Here is a 13,915-nt window from a genome sequence, read left to right as displayed (position 1 = left end):
CGGAGGACAAAGCTGTAATAGGCACAAAGTGAAATACAGAAACAGCAAAGGCTTCTGGGAGTGCAGAGGGAGTGTGGAAGGCACGGGGGGGGGTGACTCTGGTTTGCATCCTCCCAGTTGGGATTAGTAGGGATCATTGAACGGATACATGGGGTGAGTGGCGTCTCTGGGAACCGACTTTCCGTCCACCTACAAAAAACACAGAACAGACATTAAAAGGGACATTCCTGACGTTCTAATGTCATCACATTATGGATAATAGGCAACCAAGGGTTATACTGCCCCCTACAGGAGAAAGCTCTTTTGTGCCAATGTGGTGGTGGTGGTGATGCAGATCCCCCGCCTCAAAGCATCCCCCTGATGTTGAGGGCAGGGGGTTCTCAGCAAAGTGGAGTTACTCTTTAAGACTTCCTGGGTCCCCCGAAAGACAAGAAAGAAATACTGAATTATTGCTGGTGTGTGAGAGACAGCAGTGTGAACAGTGAGGGATTTGTTCTTAGAAATCCATCAGTATGGAAAGCAGAAAAGTCACTGCTCTGCTATTGTAGCCATCTATGTCCCCACTGGGGGGGGGGGGGGGGAATCTCCTCACTTCCTGTGTAGTCACTGCAACAGGAAATGAGGTGAAATCTCTCCCCGGCAAACAGAAAAGTTTTGGTGGATTTTGGGCTTTAACCACCTCAATACCGGGCATTTTCGCCCCCTTCCTGCCCAAGCCATTTTTCAGCTTTCAGCGCTGTCGCACTTTGAATGACAATTGCGCGGTCATACGACACTGTACCCAAATGAAATTGTTATCATTTGTTCCCCACAAATAGAGCTTTCTTTTAGTGGTATTTGATCACCTCTGCGGTTTTTATTTTTTGCGCTATAAACAAAAGAAGAGTGACAAGTTTTAAAAAAAACACAATAATTTTTACCTTTTGCGATAATAAATATCCAATTTTTTTTCTTTGAAAACAAATTTTTTCTCAGTTTAGGCCGATATGTATTCTTGTACATGTTTTTGGTAAAAAAAAAAAAAAAAAAAATCACAATAAGCGTATATAGATTGGTTTGCGCAAACGTTATAGCGTCTACAAAATAGGGGATAGTTTTATAACATTTTTATTTTTTTAAATTTTTTTACTGGTAATGGCGGCGATCTGCGATTTTTATCGTGACTGCGATATTGCGGCGGACACATCGGACACTTTTGACACATATTTGGGACCATTCACATTTATACGGCGATCCGTGCTATAAAAATGCATTGATTACTGTATAAATGTGACAGGCAGTGAAGGGTTTAACACTAGGTAGTGATCGAGGGGTTAACTGTGCTGCTAGGGAGTGATTCTAACTGTAGGGGGCGGGGACTCACTAGGGGAGGAGACCGATCGGTGTTCCCCTGTACTGGGAACACACCATCGGTCTCCTCTCCTCTGACAGGACCGTGGATCTGTGTGTTTACACACACAGATCCATGGTCCTGCTGTGTTACCGGTAATCGCGGGTGCCCGGCGGACATCGCGGCCGCCGGGCACGCGCACCGGGTGCCTAGTGACACGGCGGGCGCGCGCGCCCCCTGGTGGCCTAGGAAAGCGAGAACGTCATATGACGTCCGCCCGCAACGAGAGCTGCGCCGCCTGGCCGTCAATTGACGGCCGGCGGTCGGCAAGCTGTTAAAAACCGTTTCCCGCCCGCCGCGTGTCATACGACGTCCTTGACCTCGAGCGGTGATATGTGAATGGCGGGTGCAGCTACAAACATCATTCAGAGATCCTCTTTTAGAGCCGGCGATTCCGTTCACCACAAGAATGATCATAGTGGCTGTTCAGCCACTTGAACGTTCTTACGGCGGTGAGAGGGGACGTCCCCCCCCCCCTGCAGGTGCTTCTCCTGGCTCACCCCTGCCATCAGCGAACCGGAGAAGGGATCCACCGGCCCTGGATGCTGACCATAGATATTTCCGGCGGGCCAGATGGTTCCCAGAGTCTCTATGATCATTCGGAGGTCGGGCGCGATGTTATGACGTCACACCCGGCCTTGGCATTCGAAAAAAATGGCACCGCCTTGGCGGGGAAGCTGAGATTTTTTTTTTTTTTTGATTTCTGGCTTCCCAGCCTAGAGGTGAGATGTGGGGTCTTATTGACCTCAGATCTCACCGTAAAGAGGTCCTGTCATGCTTATTCCTATTACAAGGGATGTTTACATTCCTTATAATAGGAATAAAAGTGATAAAAAAAAAAAAAAAAAAAAGTGTCAAACTAGAAAAATAAAAGTAAAAATATAGTAAATATAATAATAAAAAATAGAAAATATAGTAAGTAAATAATAAAAAATTAAAGTACCCTTGTCCCTGTGAGCTCGCATGCAGAATAAAATGCATACGCAAGTCGCACCCACATATGTAAACGGTGATCAAACCACACATGTGAGGTATCAACGCGAATGTTACAGCGAGAGCAATAATTCCAGCCCTAGACCACTTCTGTAACTCTAAACTGGTAACCTGTAAAAAAATCTTAAAATGTCACCTATAGAGATTTTTAAGTACCGAAATATGGCTCCATTCCACGAGCGTGCGCAATTTTTTGGTGCGTGACATGTTGGGTATCTGTTTACTCGGCGTAACATCATCTTTCACATTATGCAAAAATAATTGAGCTAACTTTACTGTTTTTTTTTTTTTTTTAGAAGCATGAAACTTTTTTTTTTTTTGAAAAAAACAAAAAAACACCACGTGAAAAATTGCTGTGGAAATACTGTGCAAGATAAAAAGTTGCAACAACCGCCATTATGTTCCCTAGGGTCTCTGATAAAGGGTTCTATTTTTTTTTTTGCTAGAAAAATTACAAACAATGATGATTTTTACATGTAGAAGAGAAATGTCAGAATTGGCCTGGTAGGCAAGTGGTTAATTAAAAGTTTTTTAGAAGAGAATTTTTGCCCCTTTAAAGTGCCCCCGTCACGTACAATATGTTCAGCTTTCATTTGATTTTTTTTTTTTTTTTTTTCCAAAAACCTGTTTCAAGCTTTGCTCGGCACTTGTGGTAATTTACCGTTATTAATGGGATGATGTATCTCCATCCTTTGTTCAGACTTCCAATTTGCTTCATCTCCTCCTCCGTCAGACAGAAATCAAACACCTAAAGAAAAAAAATGTTCCATCAATGGAGTGAAGGTTCAGCAATTCTACATGATGGGAGGGGGAGGGGGGCAGCAAACAACCTCTAAAGGGAAAATGACAGGTTATCCATTTACTATTTTTAATCTTTTTATGCTTTTTTTTTTTTCCTGTATTTTTTGTGCATTTTGAAAGTTTTTCTTAAATTACAAATATTTATATAAAATTTCCTTTTAACTTTCCTGTTCAATCTCTTTGACAGGAAATAAAGGAAGATATCCCAAAGTGGGCACAGGCACTAAAAAGAAAAAAAAAAAAAAAAAAAAAAAGGGGGGGGGGGTGGTTTGGCTATGCCTACACTTTAAGGGTTGGTGTACATTAGTGTTGCTCTGTGAAGAGCGATCTACGTTAAAAATTTTTAAAAAATTCAGCAAGAATTTGGCAGACTGAGGTGTTGTATCACCTCCTCACCACCTGTTTTAACCCCCTAAATGCCGCACCTCTGCGCCGTGACCCCCATGCATTTCGCATGACTGCAAGGCGGTTTCAGCGCGGCTCCGTTCATTTGCAGGGGGATGGGGGTCGTATGCAGCAAGCAGAAGCCCCTGCAGGGGGTATAATTCCTGCGACGGCCATGAAACAAAGAATCACATCCGTGCCGTGCGCTTCCCTGGCCGCTGCCTTTCCAGCTAAAAGAGGGAGAAGTTGGGGGGGGGGCGATAAAAATGCTGCTCAACTATGATATGTGATGTTTTACCAACCCCCAACTGCTAGTGTAAAATGAGACGAAAAATATGGGATGTACAGTTAGCAAAGCATGCTCGACTCCCCCCCCCCTTTTCCCATAATATTACAAAGGAGAAGAGGTCACCACTGCCTGCATTCATATTGGCAAAAAGGTTTGCCCCGCCCCTAAATCATTGTGTATGTAATCTGATCTCCCCGGATCTCATGACCTGTGGGCTGATATGAAATATTCTGATGAAGTATTTAATTTTACCTTATTAAAAAGAAAAGAATATATAAGTGAAATTTTTTTTATTTTTTTTTTTACTGGGTACCGGAGAGTATTTTTATAATACGTCATGCTAACTATGTAATCTGTCATGTTTTGTCTTTTCCTTTTTTTCGTTATTTTTTATTATGTTTTTTTTAATGATCAAACGATTTTATGTGCAAACAATAAATATATTCGCTAATCTATTCATGTGTGGTTGTTGCCTACAAAGTCCCAACGAAGGGGGATCCTCTTTCCTTTTTTTACTGCACACAAAGACAATATATTAACAGGGATTATATATATCATACTTTCATTGTATAACACAACTGATGAAGAGTCACAGCAAACTAAAATCCATCTCCTTATGTCTGCCAGCCCCCCCCCCCCTTTTATATCCTAAACAAAGAGAACCCGCCTCCCTACAGGTGTGTGGGCGGGGCTTAGACACTTTATACACCAGGTGGAGCCACGACAACCCTGAACCTTCTAATTAGCAGATGATGTGAGAGCGCCGGGCAGATCCTCCGACATACAGAACTGATTTAGAATATCAGCAACACAACTGTGGAATTGTTATACCCCCCCCCCCCTTTTACTGCAGTTTACATTTTCACTATTTGTTGCCATAACATAAAATGCAGCAATTAAAAAGGTAAATCTGAAATGTAAAAAAATAAATAAAAACATCCCCCCCCCCCTTTATAGGTTGAACTGGATGGACTTTTTTCAACTAGACTACCTATGCAACTATATTTGTACATACAATGGAGAGAATAACGATTGTCCAACCTGCAGATTGTGTAAGTTTTGCCCCCTTACATAGAAATGAAGGGTCTATAATTTTTATCATAGGTGTATTTTATATGATAGAGACAGAATATCAACCAAAAATCCAGAAAAATCACAATACAAATGTTATAAATATAGTAAAATAAGTATTTGATCCCCAACCAACAATAATTCTGCCCCCCACAGACTGGCTACAGAAGGTGCTCATGTGGTATATATATATATATATATATATATATGGAGTATATAGAGAATGTATATAGTATATATGGAGTATATATATATATATTTCTTCCATTCAATCCTCACCATCATGGGGAAGACCAAAGATCTGTCAGAGGACGTCAGGGAGAAGATTGTAGACCTGCACAAGGCTGGAATGGGCTACAAGACCATCAGCAAGAAGCTTGGTGAGAAGGAGACAACTGTTGGAGCGATTATTCACAAATGGAAGAAATACAAAATAACCATCAATCGCCCTCAGTCTGGAGCTCCATGGAAGATTTCTCCTCATGGGGTGAGGATGGTCATGAGAAAAGTGAGGGATCCGCCCAGAACTACATGGGAGGAGCTTGTGAAGGATCTCAATGTAGTTGGGACCTCAGTCACCAAACAAACCATTGGTAACACAATACACCACCATGGATTGAAATCCTGCAGCCCCCGCAAGGTCCCCCTCCTCAGGAAGACACATGTAGAGGAACGTCTGAAGTCTACCAATCAACATCTAAATGATTCAGAGAAGGATTGGGAGAAAGTTCTGTGGTCAGATGAGACCAAAATTCAGATCTTTGGCATTAACTCGACTCGCCATGTTTGGAGGAAGAAAAATGGTGACTATGACCCTAAGAACACCATCCCTACAGTCACACACCATCCCTACAGTCACACACCATCCCTACAGTCACACCCCATCCCTACAGTCACACCCCATCCCTACAGTCACACATCATCCCTACAGTCACACATCATCCCTACAGTCACACATCATCCCTACAGTCACACATCATCCCTACAGTCACACATCATCCCTACAGTCACATCATCCCTACAGTCACATCATCCCTACAGTCACACCCCATCCCTACAGTCACACCCCATCCCTACAGTCACACATCATCCCTACAGTCACACATCATCCCTACAGTCACACATCATCCCTACAGTCACATCATCCCTACAGTCACATCATCCCTACCGTCACATCATCCCTACCGTCACATCATCCCTATAGTCACACACGGAGGTGGAAACATGATGATTTGGAGCTGTTTCTCTGATAAAGGTTCAGGCCGACTTTGCCGCATTGAGGGGCCAATGGACGGGGCCATGTATTGTAAGATCTTGGAGGAGAACCTTCTTCCCTCATCCAGAACACTGAAGATGGGTCATGGATGGGTCTTCCAGCATGACAATGATCCAAAACATACCACCAAGCCAACAAGGGAGGGGCTCAAGAAGAAGCACATGAAGGTCATGGAGTGGCCCAGCCAGTCTCCAGACCTTAATCCTATAGAAAATGTATGGAGGAGCTGAAACTTCGAGTTGTCAAGAGACCTTCAGGATTTAGAGAAGATCTGTAAAGAAGACAAAATCCCTCCTGAGATGTGTGCAAACCTGGTCACCACCTACAAGAAACGTCTGACCTCTGTGATCACCAACAAGGGTTTCTCCACCAACCACTAAGTCATGTTTTGTGAAGGGGATCAAATACTTATTTTACTCACTGAACTGCAACTCCATTTATAACATTTGTATTGTGTGTTTTTTCTGGATTTTTGGTTGATATTCTGTCTCTATCATATAAAATACACCTATGATAAAAATTATAGACCCTTCATTTCTATGTAAGGGGGCAAAACTTACACAATCTGCAGGGGAGACAATCATTTTCCCCTCTGTACCACAAAAGTGCAGTTTCAATAACAATGAACTTCTCTTATTTACCGCCCTTTGGTCTGATAAATATACAATTTGAAGCTTTTTTTATTATCTGCTCATTAAAAGGAATATTAAACCTTGTGCGTGTTTTAGTTGAACTCATTGAGCACTATAGAATAAACACTCCCTAGTAAACATTTTAGTAAATCTCTCACCCCAGCACTTGCTGTACAGCTTTTATGCTGCTGGTTCCTGCTCTCTCCGTGCTGCTTTCCTGAACTTCCAGGAAAGCATTAACAGTGGACAGTGCAGTCTCCAGCAAGACTTTTAGCTTGGGGAAGGAAGGAGGAGGAGGAGGAAGTGCCTTATCCTGGGCTATGGTAGCTGTGCGTTTGTATTCATGCACACAATGTAGGGAGACAACTCTAGTCCCGGCACGCAAGGGTGGCCCCATAGGATGCTGCAAGAGGAAGGAGCCACCTTGAAACCTGGGTCATGGAACCAGCTCAAACTGGAATATAGGCAAATGATGAGGAGAGGAGAGGAGGAGAGGAGAGGAGGAGAGGAGAGGAGGCGGGAAAGGAGAGGAGGAGAGGAGGCGGGAAAGGAGAGGAGGAGAGGAGGCGAGGTGGGAAAGGAGGCGAGGTGGGAAAGGAGGCGAGGTGGGAAAGGAGGCGAGAAAGAAGAGGGAGTGGAGAGAGGTGGGAAAGGAGAGGGAGGGGAGAGAGGTGGTGTTCTGTAGTCCTTCCCTAGGGTGACAATGCTACTCCTCTGCACAGTACAGCGTTGTCAGCCTAGGACAGGAAGTGTGTTACTGGCAGGATCACCAGATGAAAATAAAGGAAAAAGTCTAAAAAAAAGAAAAGAAAGCTGATGCAACCACCACATGTAAGGAGAGATGCAGAGCTGCAGCCCCTGCGGATTGATAGAGGTAGTGGCTGCAACTTTATATTAATTGGTTGGAGCCGCCAAACTAAGGATTACCCCACCTGCTCCTGACCTCGAGTCCCCTCCCTGTTCCCGGCCTCTTCTGCTGAACTGATGGGCCCCGGGAAGGTTTTATGAATCGATGGGAGCCACGGCCCGTGAGATTACGATGCATGGGTCTAGAGGTTCCTGGGCCCCCTACAGGAGGGTCGGCTCTACACCACAATTCTTGGTCCTGGACAGGTGAGCAGAAATATAGAACATTTTTCTTCTCGGGTTTAGACTTCATTAGAAAGGATGGGCCGTACTCTGCACGGACATTTGTTGTGTATAGAATGCTGTCTGTTCAGCCGCGTTACCTGCAGGTTCTGGAGGATCCTGGAGGGGGTGACACTTTTTGGAATAGTGACCACTTTCCGCTGCACCTGCCACCTGGAAAGATACATAAAATGTTTAGCCGATATTTAGTGACCAATCACATCGTTCAATGTGAAAACAAAACATCAATTTTATACATTTAAAGTGAATCTGTAGCATTTTATTTTAATATTTATTGCACACAACACGCCCAATGTGAATAATTAATCATTAAGGTTAGACTCACACCTAGCGTCTCGTGAACGCACTTTTTTGTTGTGAGTTTTCACACTACATGTATAGGGCAGCCCATTCATTTCATCTGTTCTTCATGCACCAGAGCAGCTCACGTACCTTTTTGGCGTTGAGCTTCGCGCATTGCTTGTACCCTTTTGGGTGCTATTAATATTGGCGCCGCAAAGTGACGCGTGTTTTCTGTGCGGTTTTTAGGATTATCAAAATTATTATTATTCTTGATTTATTTAGCACAGTAGTTTGTGCAGCACCTAATAATCGATGTCCTATGGCCTCAGCTCAGAACAACCTGCTGCATTAGTGTGCTTTTTTTGGGGGGGGGGGGGGGGTTGGGAGGGTGTACCTGGTCTAGAAAGGTACCTGCCGGCACTTCCAGTCGTATCGCTGCAGCGTATCCAACAAAAGGTTCTCTTCCCCTCCTCCCTGCCCGCAACCTTCTGGGACACACGGTGTTCATTTCGTAGACATATTTTCATCTAGTAAATTAACACTATTTTAGTCCCATCGAGAATGCCCACTTCAGACCAACAGGGATGCCCATCAGCGCCACCCATCAGTGCTGCATATCAGTGCCTCATCAGTGAAGGAGAAAACATACTTATTTACAAAGTTTTGTAACAAAGAAAAACTTTTTTTTTTTCCAAAATTTTTGGTCTTTTTTTTTTTATTTGGAGCGCAAAAAAATAAAAACCCTCCCAGAGGTGATGAAATACCAGCAAAAGAAAGCTCTATTTGTGGGAAGAAAATAAAAATGTCATGTGTACAGTGTTACACGCAGTGTTAATTTTGGCAGCAAATTTTGATTTAGTTTTAGTCTTAGGACTAAAATGGCATTTCAGTTTTAGTCCCATTTTAGTCTTCTGCAATTGTTTTAGTCGACTAAAACTCATTTTAGTCGCCTAAAATCTAATGGGTGTAATTAAATTGTAATGCATTAGTTAACATTTCTCTACAATTTCCAAACTCATATTATTATTATTATACAGGATTTATATAGCGCCAACAGTTTACGTAGCGCTTTACAACTTGAGATTATATACTGCTGGAGAGAAAAATCTAATATGTTATTTATTATGGTATTGAGGTATGAACATGCACTACAGACCAGTGTTCATTTTGAAGTCAATTTAGTTTTGGTCTTAGTCCTTTGACTAAAATGGCAATTTAGTTTTAGTCGTATTTTAGTCATCTCAGTTGTTTTAGTCGTATTTTAGTCGACTAAAATGCTTTAGTCGTTTTAGTCGACAAAATTAACACTGGTTACATGACCGGACAATTGTCAAAGTGTGACAGCGCTGAAAGCTGAAAATTGAAGAGAAGAAAAAGAGCGCACCAGCCTAGTGCATTATCCTTGACAGATTTATTAATTAAAAACAAGATAAAAACTACTCACAAAGGTCGAAGAAAAAAAAAAATCGCATAATATATGGCACAGAGGCAATTATTCCAGTGGTAGCAGTTTTCCAGGTCCCAGGAAGGAGGCATACGGACTACTGCTGGCTAACGCGTTTCGAAGGTTACCCTTCATCAGAGCCTTGAGAGCAGCAAGGCCGAAATCCATAGTCCTTCTTGAACCCTTGGGACTTTTTAGCCAGTACACCTGTGCGCAAGAGTATTTTTTGCTTCTTCTTTTTAAGCTGAAAATTGACCTGGGCAGGAAGGGGGGGGGGGGGGGGAGTGCCCTGTATTGAAGGGGTTAAACAATTTAGATGACTAAAATAGGACTAAAACTAAAATAGCATTTTAGTCAGAAGGCTTTTTAGTAAAAACTAAATCGCAATTTGACGTAAAAAATGAACACTGGGGACGCATCACAGGTCCCAGACAGCTGCGGGAACCATTCAGCGTGGCTCGTGCATGCGCAGTGTGAAGCCATAAGGAGTCACAGCCGGCTGCCAACAGTTAATATACTGCTGTCGGAACACCGGCGAAGAAACGGATCGCGTGAGGAGGGCAATGGATCCCTGGACAGGAAAAGGTCTGTTTATTAAAAGCCAGAGGTTTTTGCGCGTGGTATGTGCACTGTGGTGTAAATGGGTCCTAACTATTCTTCTCTCACAACACAAGTGCATCATTCTAGAATAATAAATCTAGCTGGAAATACACTCCAAAAACTTTTACTACTTCCTGTCTTTCTATAGATATCACCTGGGGGTACGCAGTTGGGCATCAGGCAAAAGTCGAACAACCAGTTATCCAATTTATCTGCCCCTCTTAAACTATTGAATACTGGTTTCTGATTGGTTGCTGTAAGTCTGGCCTCTGCTGTTCTCTGCACTGGACTATGACAGAAGCTGTAAGTGTTGAGTACATTGTTACCGGAGTGTATCTACCAGTCAGGCCATTGAGGGTCTACAAATACCTGAGAAGAATCTGGGCTTCGGATTTTTCGTATTTCTTAGCCATCTCCAGGATACTGGGTTCCTCCAGCAGGACCGGGTCTTCTGGTTTTCTCCAGCTGCGGTCCGGAGATCCCAGAGGACTGTAACCTGTAACGACCAGTCCATTGGCCCGACAGTGAGCGATGAGCTCGTTCTGAGCCAGGTATGGGTGACACTCCACCTACAATCCGGGAAGGTAAAACACTTAAACAAAATCACCATTTAATATCCCTGCCTCCCTCAACTTCATTTAAAACCCAACTCCAGGATAACTATTTAGGTTTCTCCATGGAGGTTAAAAAAACTAAAACAAAAAAACAAATAACTCACCTTCAATTTGTATGTCCTCTACAGTACCGCTTTTTCCCCACAAGATGTCCTCAGTCTTCCGGGTTAAATGTCACCCGGTGTCACTCAACCTGGAGGACTGAGGACAGACTGAGTGCAGGGTGTCAAGGCCCCGCCCCCTGAGCACAGCCCTGGGCATTGACGTCAGCACTGCTATCTGCATTGTTCACAATCCCCTATTGCAGACAGAAGACCAAAGAGGAAAATGACATGCAGTGCAACTCCAACTGCAGCCCCCTGTGTCTTCGGAGCCCCCCGTGTCTTCGGAGCCCCCCGTGTCTTCGGAGCCCCCCGTGTCTTCGGAGCCCCCCGTGTCTTCGGAGCCCCCCGTGTCTTCGGAGCCCCCCGTGTACCTCAATGACTTTTGTGTCTCTGCACAGTCTCTCTATGGTTGGTTGGTCTGCTACACTCCTTCAACAGTACCTTCTGTTACCTCCACCCTCAGGTATAGATCTGCAATCACCAGGACTTTCCTTCTGGACAGAGGATAGGGACCTTGGTCCATGACAGGGGAGAATTATTTCAAGCAGTGGGTGTGTCTGGGAATGTTCCCTCTGCATCACAATTAGGGGTTTCCAGATCACTAATAAATGCAAGTGGTGGGAAGTCTACGGAAAAGCCGGGGTGAAAAAACAAACAAACCCTTGAACAAGTAGGGGTGCACTCCCGGGATGCATATGCGGCGGCCAGCCCTCTCCCATATGCGGCGGCCAGCCCTCTCCCATATGCGGCGGCATGCTGGGGAAGCAGGCTTAGGGTGTCCAACACCAACAGACTCAACAAACGGATTTGCAAGGCCTGTGATGTTGTTGGATTGGAATCTTTTACAACAATGTTGGAGAGGAGAATGTTCTTCTGTCTCGGACAACTCCTCCCACCCGCTCCACAATACGCTGGTCAGTCTGCGGAGGACCATCAGTGACAGATTGTTATACCCACAATGCACCACAGGAAATCGTTTTTGCCTGTGGCGATCAAGATATACATTTCTTTTCTGTCAGGACTGGAGGTGAAGATTTAATACTGGTCATTTATGATCAGGATTTTGTGTTGTTTTTAGTATGTTGGCATTGTGTTGGTTATTATCTGGGGTGGTGGTAGAGAAAGCGGTGCATTATTTGTATTTGGTAGTTTGCCTGTTATTTATATCTGTGTTATTTATTCTATGTTGTATTTTATTTGTATGGATGTTTTATGTGTAGTTTTAATTTCGTTATTTGGCGTTAATGGCTGTTATTGGTAATATAGTTGTGTTTTTGCATCTTGTTCAGTCTATTGTTGTGATCTTGTGTTGTCTTTGCTGAGTGTGTCTGTGTCGTAACAATTTCCCAATTTCCCTTTGGAATTAATAAAGTATTCTGTATGACTTAGGGGTCTAAGTTTGCTGTATGGCTGCCACAAATATTTGCACAGTCTCCTTTGATCGTCAGCTCCATCTGGTGGCCATAAGCCGGTATTTTCCCGACCGAGGCATTTTAGGAAAACATCCCTTTATGGCCACTAGATGTAGCCGATGACCATAGAAAATATTAAACATAATATGGGGATTACTTGTGACCGCTGTGTGAATGCTTGTGACATTCGTACCTTGAATTTTTTATAAATAGTCCCCTTATGTTTAATAATATAAAGAGAAGACTGGAAACAGAAGAAGACAACACTACTATAATCTTTTATACAAAAGCCGGTTGGTGCAAGTTTGGACAGTGGATCCAGCCAGCTTTCCTACCTGCAGCACAGCCGGCTTTATGGTGGCAACGCTGAGAATATCGTCAATCTGTCTCTTGTTGAAGTTGGATAAGCCGATTGCCTTGGTCAGACCTTTCTCCACCAGCTTCTCCATGGCTTTCCATGTGTCCCTGTAGTCGGTGAAGTCGTACTGCAGAGACCCGTTCATGCTCTGAGGGAAGATGTTGTCTCCTCTCCTAAGACACAAAAATATTCATGTTACCGGCAGGTAAAAAACACCTGTCCCCTCGCCGAGCTGGGTATACCAGGTTTGATTGAATACTTCTGTAGCACCCTTGCCCCAAACAGGGCTGATAGTAAATTTAGTTGTGCTAGGTGGTAACTAGCCTGGCTAATTTGAAGTCTTTGATCAAATGGGTTTCTCCTAATCTTGATTTTAACTGCGATTACTCTTTTGTCAATAGGGGGCACTGTTACCTTTGACTTTTCAAATGATAGGATTACAGTGAATTCAGGTTATTAGTGAATATGCTATTCTCAGCCAATCAGAAGGAGTTTCTTTGGCCGCTGAGATAGTCTATTTATTTGGAGAGAGTCAGGTGATCTGGGTTCATTCCACCTGGGCTGCAGCCTGGGTGGGTGTGTGTGTGGAGCAGCAGCAGAGGTGTAGGCCTGAGGCCTAACCACGTGTAACGGAGCTCAGCCTGAGGGGAGCCTGATCATTGCCAGGAGGCATAGGAGAAGAACTTGCCAGAGAGTTAACCACTTGTTGCCGGCAGCAGGTGTCAAAGGGATGTAGTTTTGAAAGAGTACAGCGGGTAGCGGTGAGTAAAGCTGGAAGGAGTACAGCGGGTAGCGGTGAGTAAAGCTGGAAGGAGTACAGCGGGTAGCGGTGAGTAAAGCTGGAAGAAGTACAGCGGGTAGCGGTGAGTAAAGCTGGAAGAAGTACAGCGGGTAGCGGTGAGTAAAGCTGGAAGAAGTACAGCGGGTAGCGGTGAGTAAAGCTGGAAGAAGTACAGCGGGTAGCGGTGAGTAAAGCTGGAAGAAGTACAGCGGGTAGCGGTGAGTAAAGCTGGAAGAAGTACAGCGGGTAGCGGTGAGTAAAGCTGGAAGAAGTACAGCGGGTAGCGGTGAGTAAAGCTGGAAGAAGTACAGCGGGTAGCGGTGAGTAAAGCTGGA

General features: G+C 44.0%; 1 protein-coding gene across 1 annotated transcript in view; it reads right to left on the bottom strand.

Moving 5' to 3' along the window:
• Window positions 1-13,915, bottom strand: part of AKR1A1 (aldo-keto reductase family 1 member A1) — a gene marked incomplete at its 5' end in the record, with an annotated part of 28,858 nt that continues 14,943 nt past the window's right edge. The window contains 5 exon segments of the mRNA XM_073593994.1: window positions 1-189; window positions 3,045-3,131; window positions 8,066-8,138; window positions 10,681-10,880; window positions 12,777-12,972. Coding sequence (XP_073450095.1) covers window positions 124-189; window positions 3,045-3,131; window positions 8,066-8,138; window positions 10,681-10,880; window positions 12,777-12,972 — 622 coding nt within the window.

Source organism: Aquarana catesbeiana, linkage group LG07, assembly GCF_042186555.1.
Source record: "Aquarana catesbeiana isolate 2022-GZ linkage group LG07, ASM4218655v1, whole genome shotgun sequence".
In the NCBI taxonomy this organism is placed as follows: Eukaryota; Metazoa; Chordata; class Amphibia; order Anura; family Ranidae; genus Aquarana; species Aquarana catesbeiana.
This window is presented reverse-complemented; position numbering and strand designations above follow the sequence as displayed.